The sequence below is a fragment of the Pleurodeles waltl genome, chromosome 12 (genome assembly GCF_031143425.1).
Source record: "Pleurodeles waltl isolate 20211129_DDA chromosome 12, aPleWal1.hap1.20221129, whole genome shotgun sequence".
Classification (NCBI taxonomy): Eukaryota; Metazoa; Chordata; class Amphibia; order Caudata; family Salamandridae; genus Pleurodeles; species Pleurodeles waltl.
Window position 1 is genome coordinate 607032267 of NC_090451.1, and position 12675 is coordinate 607044941.

Here is a 12675-nt window from a genome sequence, read left to right on the forward strand (position 1 = left end):
CCCTAGAGGCCAGACTATAATCTCCGTCCTAACATTTCCAATGACAGAAAAAAATGTCAATATTATATCTAATGCATGCGGTATATTCATCCACTAAGTTCTAGTGGGCAGAAATAGACTGATGTTTGGATATATGGAGTCCTGGCAATCCTGATGTTGCTATTGTGATCTAAGAAATGCCGTATGCAGTGTAACTGTGCTAATATGAAGCTTCCCTCAATGAATGGGGAACAGCCATGGGGATTTGTTTTCCTGCATTGTTTCCTACAATGGTTTTCCTGCATATGAAACTTTTCTCCCAAGTATCATCTACTGGTTTTTCCAGGTGAAATGTTCTTGGGAAACAACATTGACTGTGGTGTTTCCCTCCTTTCCGTAACCCCATTCAGCTGGTAACTTTTGCTGTTGATGAATCAGTAATACCCGAAAACTCTGAATAGGGGCCATATTGAAGAAACATGCATGAACTTTTAAATATTTCCTCTGTATGGGTATGACAGCATTGTTTTTTAATTAAATTGAGATGACCATTTAGGCATTACCTTGATAAAACTGTCTTTACAACGCCCTGACAACAAACATCCAGGACAGTCTTATCTCAAAATCCTACAAAATAACGATGGTAAGAAAAGGAGCACCCTGATGTATGTTGACCGCAAGGTAGGAGGAGGCCTATGATATAACATAATACAAGATTTCTAATCTATGTAAGAGAGTCAATAACCCAGAGGCCTTCTGGTGTATTTTGCAGAATATAATATTGTCATAAGGCCAACACAATGCTGTATATGCCCAGCTGAAATAATATTATTACTGATCGGATTGTAACATTCAGGAAAAGTCTATCACTGCAGTGCTAAAATGCACTTTCATATAGAGCACCCAGTCCAAATCTACCAGATTAAGACATACATTAATACTTTCTTACCAATTTAGCAAGCTCCCAAAGTAGTCAAATATTCCACATATAAAGACAGATTGCCCAAGCCCTGCTTCTGCTGTCTTGTGCAACCTACTCCAACAGCTAATCCCTTAAAGTTGCATTTGCTAAGTCCATCCACATCTAAATCATTATTTCAGTAAAAAATGTGGCCATAAAAGCACAAGAAAAAACACATCACAATACATTTTCATAAACATAAATTGAATAAAGAGAGCAAAGAATCAAAATATGAGTAAAAGTTATCAGCATACGACAGACTCCAGCAGTACAACAATTGTTGTCTGGCTGAAGCCTCATATTGTACATTGAATTTTATCCTACGAAATAATTAAACATTTTCAAAAAAACAAATAAAAGTTGGTAACAAAAGTGATGTCATAAAAAAAAAAAAAAATGTCACTTTTAAACATTAGGCATTTGCTTCTCCTAACTGCACATTTAAAAATGAACAGATATTGACACAATTGGAGGGGGATTCCAGTTGTTGCAAATACACTAGAGCAGACCTAGGGGTACTAATGCCCTGATGGTGTATAAGCGGAATTAAATACGTTTTAGTGAGGTAATTGAAAAATGTAAAAAAACGATAAGATGCATCAGAGAGAGGACTCATCATAAGGGCATATTACCACTTTTGAAGGTTCAAGTGTCCTAGGGGGGAAATCCTAAGTGCTACATGATAAACCCCAGGCTGAATCTAGTGAGCAAAAGCCTTTCCCAAGAGCTATCAATCCACTCAAGATAGGGTTCAAACAAAGGGCAGTGTGAATCTCCATGTAATCTCTCACAGTTCCTTTGTTAAATTCAAGATCCTCCTTGAGGGTTCTTGCTCTCTCCTTATAGGCAGATTTAACCAAAAGTATTTCCGCTTTATGGAGAGAAAACAGATTTGTAAAAAGGGTGGGCCTGCCCAGCTTCATGAAAGTGGTATTTATGTAATTAAACCAGGGAAATGTTATGCCTCTCTCGCACCTGAGACAATTGTTGATGATCTCTCTATTCAATGTAGCATGAGGGTTGGACCAAATAGACCACCACAAAAGCGGGGAAGCGATCTTAATGATGTCCTCAGCATACTCATATCCCTTGCTCCTGGTGGATAATATAGGTGCAGCATTTTCGTGTGACCACAAAAGACTCCTAAATACCCTATTTTGCTCGGGAGGACAAATATTAGTAAGACCCAAAATACCTGCGCCATAGGTGAGGACCAGAAGGCATTTTCTCTTATAAATGTCCAAATGAGGGGCAACAGTTTTTACCCAATATGCCTAGCCAAGTTTAATATGTGGCCTACTGAGCCTAAACACTTCTGCCTCACCCTACCCTGGCTGCACAGGGTCTCCAATTACACCTGGCATCTATGACCACTCCAGAATATGAAAACTCTTCAGTCTGAGCAACAGGGTGACCATGCAGATATGTACCCCACATCTTATCATTCCTGGGCTTACAAAACATAGTAAAAGTCTTTGGCTCATTGGTGACCAAGCCCAGTGTGCCTATTAAAGTCACACATTCTTGGAATACAACATGTAGCTTGTTAGAGGTTCTGGAAAGCAGAACTGCATCATCTGCTTAAAGAAGAACAGGGACCTTTTTCCTACCAATAGTAGGGGCATCCAACAGAGTGTTGGAAAAGGCTGTTCCCAGGCCACTGATATACAAAAGAAATAGAACCAGAACCGAAACTCAACCCTGCCACACCCCTCTTCGTAACTTAAAACTGTCTGTCCGCTCCCCATTTAGGCCAAACTTCACTGACACTGAAAGATCAGACAGGGCTCTTATGAACTGCACCAGGTCCTCCACCCCAGAGCAGCCAGATAAGATCGCCCAAAGTTTCGACCGGACCATGCTGTCAAAGGCATAAGACAGATCCATGAAGCCCAGGCAGATGGAACCCTGCTTGGCAGCAGTATACTTACTGACTAGCAGGTTTAGCTTGAGATGCTGTTCTATAGTGCCGAGCTCCTCACGGAACCCATACTGTACCTCTGACAGCACATTTGTCACCCTTGCCCATGTAAAGAGGCGATCTAACACAGCTCTTTCTACTAGTTTCACCTCTGAATCCAGCAGGGGTATTGGCTGATAGCATCCTGGATATTGAGGGTTTCCCTTTTAAAAAATAGGGACTATGACAGCCGTATACCAAGTCTTTCGGAAGCCCTGCTTTACAGGCATCATTAAAAGCATTACACTGGAGAAGTGCCCCTAAATCCAGTGACTATTTATAAAGGTCCATGGGTACTTTACCTAAGCTGCGCAGATTTTTTGTACTCTGTTAAAATACTTGGTATTTTACCTGGGTCCCTAGGTAACTCCTTTAATGCTTCAAGTAGGAGAGTTGAGGCCTTCCTGCAGGACTGGTTAAACTACCTGACTACAGGGGGTCCGGGGCTACTAGGCTTTTATAGCATACATTGTACTACCAAATCAAGCTGTACAAAACAGCTGGCACTCTCACTAAAATCAGCTGAAGCGGTGAGGCAATTAGTCACCAAAGGCAGATGGTTCGTATACAGCTCACCCATAAGGGTGCCTATATCCCCATGTCTCGTCACCAGCCGCAAACCGTGTGATTTAACTACTAGCGAGTCTACTGCCATGCTCTTATCAGCATAGTCTTCTAAAAAGACATAAATCAATACTAAGTTATGGGTATGATCACTAGAGGCACTGAAAGCAATTTCAGTCTCAACCCTTCTGCCCATTAGACCCCTAGTAACGAATATGTAGTCAATAACAGAGGAATTATCCACTCCCCCTCGCAAGGTTGTTTTTTCTAAATCTGTGGGGTCACAGGTTTCATTCATGCTGACCATTTCCAGAGATGGAATAATTTGGAGGAGAGCTACCCCTAATCGGTCCCCTTGAGAGGGGTCATGGATAGAATCATCATTATTATCCCCGTATTGGCTAATTACTGCCTGAAGATGCCCTCGTTTTTCATTACAGTCCCCCTGCGTTTGCGGAGCCACTTTGGGGTTGCCCTTGGTAAAAATATTGTTGCTAGCTCCACTTACAATGTCTTTTCCACCCAGAAATATTTCTGTCCATTTGTGGGGAGAAGGACCCGCACTCATCACTCTTTCAGTCCATTGGTTGCTCCTTACTTGTAAATTGTGTTTCAACTTACTCAGGTTAAACATATTGCTTACAGCATTTTACAATAATTTCATTTAAACTTTCTTTAGAGTTGTTTTGCCATGGTTATCCTTTTCCCTTGACGTTTGGTCAAGTTAGCATTCACATATTTATTTCCAGGTTTCACTACATGTTTTTACCAGATGACACATGGTTCGTCATGAGTTGTGGCTGCTAATGGAGCATTCTTAAGACTTACTGTTATGCCTGGAAATACAGTCTTTGCTAATGCAATGTAGATTTATGTTGCTGTTCTTGTTCTCTAATGTAATAAATGCTGATATATGGCTCTTCTACAGAGACAAGGATCAGAATCTACATACACCAACTACCCCTCATTTGTATTCTGCCCTTACCTTGTGCTAACTCTTGCCATTCTGTAGCTTGGCAGCAGGCAGGCCATTTGCCTTCTTGTAATTCATCTCCATGTGTGAAATTTCACTTGTATTCCACATGCCAGTCGACCACTTGACAAAGGTATGCCTTCCAAAAGTTAATGGCCATCCGCCAGCTGAAGCAGAAGGGCCGGATTCAGAAAGGTAAAATTATATGAGGAGATTTACACACATGCGGATTTACTTGTACATCTAGGTGTAAATCACCACATTTTGCTATTTAACTCCAGTGAAAGGATGGAGCACCTAAGACGGAATCTATGGGTATAAAGTTACTATTAATATGCTGTTACCCGTTGATGAAGATCTCACCCACTGCGGTGATCTGCATGTAGGAAACCCTGGGGAAATTTAATAAAGTGTATTATTTTAAAACATATTTTCACATATTTTATTAGAAAATATAAATTTAACAATAATGTTTAAAATAATATTAAACTTGAACTAATAAAATAAAAGGTTACGGCACATAAACTCTTCAAACTAAATGTGAATAATGTAATGGAATAATTTTAACACCTTAATATAATATTTATTTAGTTGTAAACAGTATTAGTTTAAAAATACCAACTTACAGATTTTTTTTATTTTTGCTTAATATGTTGTAAACTGGGTTAAATGTTATGTATGTAATTCATTGAAATACTTTTAGATGTTTTAAATAAACTAAAACGTCTACTAACATTTTTATATTTACACCTAGTAATACATTTCAAACAATAAAATTCATCTCCTGTTCTCTCGCACAGAAAAGATAGGTGAGGTAGAGGTGGTGATTTCCATCTGTAGTATTGGGAACTCATGTCGTAGTCGGCAAATTGTGCTGCTGGACTAATATTTTACGAGCTACAGAATGTAGTTCGTGAATTAAGCCCAAATGGATTAAAGGCCCTTCTCACTATTCTCAAGGCTCCTCCCTATAAATTTCTCCTCTGTAATTGTACTCAAACAGACCGAGTGAAGTTCAGAAAAGTTCTGGAGATGCTCCTAGGCCAGTCTACATGCATCTAGCCCCTCACTGACAGCTTTTGTACTTTCTTTCCCCTGATCTGACCCTTTCCTTATTCTGAAGCAACCTCATGGCAGCATGAGCAAACGAGAAACATGCTGAAAATATAAATAAAGTGATAAACTAAAAAAAGGATTATTTTCTTCTTTTTACAGCTTCACCACTGCAAAGAAGGAGTCCTACGCACACCCTTTCAGCCACATCTCCTCCGAGTCCTGCGATGAGACCTGGAACTTCTTTAAAACCTGCACCCAACATAAGTAAGTGTGTACTGCGCAAGGTGACGATAACGCAGCAGTCCTGGATTGAATGGCTATGCACGCTTCTACCAATGTGAATGGAGAATAGTTCTGTCAGAAAGATGTCCTTTGTAGGCTCAAGTGCAAAGAAAACAAAAATTGGTGACACCAATTGGTTAGAAGTTTGTACTACGACTTTTGGCTTTCCCAAAGCTTGTTTGTGTACTATGGAGCAAAGACAGAAAAGCATCTGAAAAATAGGTGCTAGAGAAAACATGTGTTGCTTTCTTTATTGTAGATTCCATTTTTCAGATGCTTTGGTGAGCATTCGCTGCCCAGCGCTACCAGGCTGCTCACAGAATGTAAAATTAGAATGGAAGTGAAAGGACACACCTGACGATGCAGTAGTAAATTGTGACACCAATATACACCTGTGCGCTGAACCAAGATGTTATTGACAATGCGACAAGACAATAATCAAGGCTCCAACTAAAACAAAAGCCTGGGGGCCGAAAGAGGTTCACCCAAAGTCCCTTTAAGCTAAGTAGAGCATTCAATATGTTTTGTTGAATGGCTCAACAACAATATAAGTCAATCCAAATAAGAAAGTTGCCATTATTCTATGTATGATATTCTATTTTACCCTATCTTCTATGTGGCAATTACCTTTTTGATACTCTTGTTTCAAGACAAACAGCATCCACACTAAATAAAATTATTAGATCTTCCTATGCTGAAAGGCAAAAATCACAGGTATAACTGAAGTGGGAAGAAAATCTCAATGTCAACAGATCTGTTAATCTGTGGAATAAAATTTGGCTCAAGATTCGGAAATCTTAAAGAGCAGCAAACACTACCCAATCCTGGTTTTTCATATGTAATAGACTTCTTATAACACCTTAGATTTTGCCTAACATAACACCCAACAAACCTACCATATGCTGGTCATGCGATGAAAGTGACACAGATAACAAACACTTAGGGGCTCATTCTGAGCCCGGCGGGCGGCGGGAGCCGCCCGCCTGGAGGGAGCCGCCAAATGACCGCACCGCGGTCAAAAGACCGTGGCGGCCATTCAGACATTTCCTCTGGGCCGGCGGGCGCTCTCCAAAAGAGCGCCCGCCGGCCCAGAGGAAATGCCCCTGCAACGAGGACGCCGGCTCAGAATTGAGCCGGCGTAGTTGCAGGGGTGCGACGGGTGCAGTTCGCACCCGTCGCGTATTTCAGTGTCTGCATTGCAGACACTGAAATACACAGTGGGGCCCTCTTACGGGGGCCCCTGCAGTGCCCATGCCATTGGCATGGGCACTGCAGGGGCCCCCAGGGGCCCCGCGGCACCCCCTACCGCCATCCTGTTCCTGGCGGGCGAACCGCCAGGAACAGGATGGCGGTAGGGGGTGTCAGAATCCCCCATGGCGGCGCAGCAAGCTGCGCCGCCATGGGGGATTCCAAGGGCAGCGGAAAACCGCCGGGAGACCGCCGGTTTTCCTTGTCTGACCGCGGCCGAACCGCTGCGGTCAGAATGCCCTGCGGGGCACCGCCGGTCTGTCGGCGGTGCTCCCGCCGACCCTGGCCCCGGCGGTCTGAGACCGCCGGGGTCAGAATGACCCCCTTAATGTTTAGTTGTCATTATACTCAACAGTTTTGGGGTAAGGTTTGAGAAAAATTGCATTTCAATCAAATTTCCGTTTTCCTATGCCAATCTGTTCCTGGGCAGCATATCCGAAGAGTGACTGTATGTTAAAAGTTAAAATAATTAGCCTTATGTTAGCAGTGGCATTACAATGAATTACCAAAAACTGGAAGAACTTTAAAAAGATTTTGTTTCAAGCTTGGTGGTATGGAATATATTATAACCGTAGAATTCATAAAGCTTATACTCCACCTCTTTAACATGCTATTAAAAGGGAAGCTCTATGGTCTCCTATTACAATTCATCTGAATACTACTGCTATTTCCTATTCTTTAAATCAACCTTTGATTGAAAAGGTGCCTAAATCTCCTTGAAAATCTCTATTAACTCTGTTATTTACAATGTGTAATTCATTAACACATGCATCTATAAACCGCACGTACTATGGACTGCATGCACATATATCCACATGTATTAATCTAGATATGATGTTCTAGTTTACACTATCTCCTATGTTAAAGCATGATTCTGTTGTTCATTACTGAAAGTTCAATATCTTATATTTCATATAGCTATGATCAATAAAGTATTTCTGAAACTTAAAAAAGAAGACAGCTACTCCTCAGTATGCATTTCTTGGACAGGAACCAGTATCTCTCAATCATTATCATAGACAGCAACTCTGCTGCGATCTATATCAATGTCACTGTCAAGGTGCTGTGCTATTATATAGAAGTTGAGGTACAAAGTATGTGCCGGTACTGGAGACCAGAGGAAGCCTCATGCCAGTGTTGTAATACAATCAGTCTCTTACAGTCTATGTACATGTATGTCAAGAGGCAGCCTCCTACAGTAGGTACCAAGTAGGTACAGTAGGTAAGCAGGGAATGATCACTTTCACCTGCTTGATAGGGTGTGTCATTGTATTGTCTCCACAGTATTTTATAGTGGTGGAGGCAAGAGATTCTTGAAATGATTTGAGCTCAAGATGTTGTTATTTCTAATCCAAGTCAGTTGTGCTCACACTGATGATTGGTTCTGGTTCCCACGCTTTTATCCTCTTTCTCAGGATCGTCTACAAGACTGCATATCGTCAGGGGGTGAAGCTGGATTACAGAAAGAGGTTCCGCTGCTGCCAAGGCTATTATGAAAGCGTAGATGTTTGTGTCCGTAAGTCTGTCTTCCATAAGCCTCATTGTTGTTTTGAATTTAATTTGACTTTGTATAAATAACATCTGCACCAGCATCTGCTTTTACTATCACACGGTCAGCCTAGAATAAATGTTCTCCAGATCTCCTTTCTTATTTATGCTAACCATTCATAAATAGGTGAATATGTCAATACATATGAACACAAAATAGCAACTATCAGATGAATATATGGATAAATGAGGCACTGCGTACCACGTGGAAATATGTGGGCGGGTAGCAGCATCCGTACCACATGGTCCTTATTCCCAACAACTAAACACATCTCACTATCCTCTATTCTGAGCTTGCTCTGCCTATCTGCGCACCTTGCTCACAGCTGACCATAACACGATCTTGATGTCACTGTCACAGCTGTGTGGCCCTGGTATGACACTTGAATTATGTGTAGATAAAAATATGTATTGCATGAATTAAAAAATCATTTACAATACTTTACTACTTTAATACTCAAAGCGGTATACTCTTATATCAACAGTCAATAAAACAATACATACTTAATCAAAGGTCATCATAATTTTACCTTAAGGATGTCAGCAGGTCTGGGCTATAATATCCAACAAACAATAGTTAGCTATGGGTACATCAAAAATAAATAATTTTGTACTATATCACAAATCACCATTACATATTACCTTTACATAAACTGCCAACTAGCCTCAGAATGTTAAATACTCCTATTACATTTAACTTGCTTTAATCAGCACCCTGTTTTCTTGGCTCTGGGATGGTTCACCCCCTATGTTGAGGGCTCAGATATTCAGTTGTTTCTTTACACTTTGGCAATCTCCATGCTCCCCCCCCCCCTTTTAGGCCAGGTGGTTGGTCCCTTGCACTTCTCCCTCTATACTCTTACCCTCTGCAAGGTTAGCACTTTCCTGCTGTTTCTTAATCACCTTTCACTGAGGGCACACAACTCTTGCTGCTTCCCAGAACCCACTTCATTACTTCTTCAGCTGCAGGTCACTAAGGTCTAACTGTCCTCCATGATGTGATGTCCCAAAACCGCCAAAGGTTGACTCAGTCAAAACAGAGATCATTTGCTTCTCCTCCTTCATTGCTCTTCACACCATCCCAGCTCAACTATCCTTCCCCCGGCACCATACTCCTCTCATCATCCACCATTAATCTCAGAATCCACTCCAACACCCAAGGCAGACTATCCTTTCTATTGTTCTAGTACACTCATGCCTGTTACCACCTTCACAAAGGTTACGAAATCTGACCCCCAGTTCACCCTCTCCCCCAGGGACCCCCCTGAACAATACCCTAGTTCTGAACACACCAGGCTATTTTATCCGCAGACTCAGAACTGTATCACATGATGCTCCTTTCACCGCAAGACAAATACTCCTTTCTTCCATAGACAAAAGGGATGATTTAGACCACGGAGGGGGACTGCAAGTCTGCCAGTCCAACTTAGGCCATACCCATGGTTCCCTCGTTGAAGCACACTCTTGCTGGAGTACTGCCATCTCCATCTTCCTCCGTCTGACCTGCAACTCCTTTATCACTACAGTGTTGGATTCTCAACATCACTTATGGGATACCAGAAACATTATTATGTGTTGTGCTAAACTCTATTCTCAACCTGTATCTTTGCATAGCCACAGTTCTCTTGTATGGTCAGCAGACTTGCTATGTATAGACCTATGCATTGGTATTTACATAGCAGAAGCCTGTGTGGGATACACCGGAGTTGCATATCAGTGGATGGACCGAATATGATTCAAGATAATGTACATTAGATACTGTATTCAATCACATGCATCCATTTTTCTTAAAGCAGCAGTACAATCTAGTAAATGTAAACATTCTATTATCAGCTGGGAAATCATGTTTTTCTGTTCCTGTGCACCACTAGATTCTCCATACCCAGTTACGCTCCACTTCTTCATTAGTTCAGAAGCAGCCCCTTAGTGTACAACATGAACAGAGCCCTATGGCCCACCCACATGCCCGCATAAGAGTTTATAGTCTTGGAAAGGGGGTGAGATGAAAAGATCCAGATCCACAAGACCCCCAATTAGAAATTCTGCATTCCCATCCTCCTGAATCCCATCGTTTTATATGGATCTATTGGTAGTTTTGGACATAGTCTGGGGAGAGGGTGAACTTGACAATCAGTCAGGTACATTCCAAAGAGTGCTTAGAGGGTGACATTCGGGTAGAGGTAGAAGGTAAAGGCTACCAGCTAGCACCAGTAAGGCTTGACTGATTCTCGAGCTTCGCAGAAATGTACAACAACGTACACTCAGACAGACCAGGCATGTGTCGACCCACCAAGCACTAAGACGCAGATTTGCTGAAGATCTGTGCTCAGGCAACGCAAGGTGTCGGACTGCAATGCAAACTCTGTGGATGGATCAACATTCTTATGCAAAAACTATTTTGTGTCCAGATCCTGTGCACCATCCTCTTTTTATTGTATGCAAGGGGAGGGGCATGACTAGGAAGGCCATAGAAAAGCTTAGGTGTTGGCACAAAGCCTGATCTACTAAATTATTGTGACTGTGTTTGCCACAATTAGCACCAACTAAAGCCAGACGCAATGGAGTGGTCAAGCTGTGTAACACCCAATGTACCTGCATGTAACATGTAAACTGTACTCTACATTGCATCACATGTATGACCACTGTACTGTTGACTACACCTGCATACATGTACTGGAGGGTGTACTCCAGCACCAGTCTTAGGGTAGACAATGCTGGCTCACCTTTTTGCAGCAGCGCAAGGCTTAACGCCACACAGAGCAGTCACATGATGCCACTGGAAGGTCACTCCTACAAAATCTGGTGCTGCTCTACTTTCAGTACTTCGTGCAGTTCAGCATTGCACTTTATCATGCAGTTCTCAGTTGCCTGGAGAGCAATACATCTGGACCTACGACGTGCTGCCAGTGACTGATGCGGTCTACACATAAACAAGGACCATAACCAAACATAATCTGACATGTCTGGGACTTGCAGCTTGCACACAAGAGCAATGGTGTCAGACCCACTTGTTTAGCAGCACGTAGTCATTCCAGTGGCATTAATGCTGGGGTCTGGCTATAACTTGGTGATAGATGCTACATCTTGGCGACTGAACTGTAGGATTACTTCCTGACCGAACAAGCCATTAGAGTACTGCCAAGGGGGCCAAAGTCATTTGTGATACCCTCAACCAAACCATTTGTTTCTGGTTTTTTTGCCCCAAAAATCACATTGCATTCTGGGACATGTAGTTTCACGTTTAACATCGCATGCATTTTTTAAAAAATCCCAACATGTAGTGTGCTGTTGACCATCCAGTCAGCATAGACTGCGGGTGCCACACATAACCCGAGGGATCTATGCTGCTACCACGTCTTTACAGTCCTATAGGACTGGGGCAGAGACTAACAGATGTGAGGCCCCACATATAAGCATCTGAGATGAGCTCTTCGTCTAGAAAAGCTTGAGTAATTTTGACGTGAAACAAATGCTTCCAGAAATAGATAGCAAGTTGAAATGTTTATTGTAGTTGTTTTCTCCTTATAAATAGCTAATAAACATCTCTGTGTTTCTCTACCCCGCACTTCCCCACTGTCCTGCTGATACATCTTTATTTATTTATTGTGCCTCTCACACTTCCTGATTTACTGCCGTCTCCTGGTTCCTGGGATTATTTTATGTTGCATTTCTGCGGCTCCTTGATTCTTTGATACCTAATATGCTCCTTTCTCTTCTTCTCTCTTTCCTTTGTGCCCAATACCTCTCCGCCCCGTCTTCTTTACCCCTCCCAGCCCGCTGTACCCAGGAGTGTGTTCACGGAAGGTGCGTGGCCCCTGACAAGTGCCAGTGTGAGGCCGGGTGGAGCGGAGCAGACTGCTCGAGCGGTGAGTCTTCAAGTCCTTGAGAAACGCTGGCGCGCGGGGCGATGACGCAAGCATGCAGCCTCGGCCTATCTGGAAAATTGTCCGAAGGGGAAATCACCACAGCGGGCGCCGCAGCACGAACATGCCCAAACTCTAAAAAAACACAAAGAATACACAACCGCAGAACAACACCTCACCGCAACAACAAAGCAACACAAAACACAACTTAACCCAGTCAGTTGTTTGCCGTTGTTCTGTT

At 42.4% G+C, this 12675-nt stretch overlaps 1 protein-coding gene across 2 annotated transcripts in view; it reads left to right on the forward strand.

The window, feature by feature from the left end:
• The window catches only part of PEAR1 (platelet endothelial aggregation receptor 1), a 273016-nt gene that overhangs the window by 150177 nt on the left and 110164 nt on the right, over positions 1–12675 (forward strand). For both annotated transcript variants that reach the window (XM_069217862.1, XM_069217863.1), the window contains exons 3-5: positions 5653–5757; positions 8439–8539; positions 12345–12437. In XM_069217862.1, coding sequence (XP_069073963.1) covers positions 5653–5757; positions 8439–8539; positions 12345–12437 — 299 coding nt within the window. The remainder of the gene's footprint in view (positions 1–5652; positions 5758–8438; positions 8540–12344; positions 12438–12675) is intronic.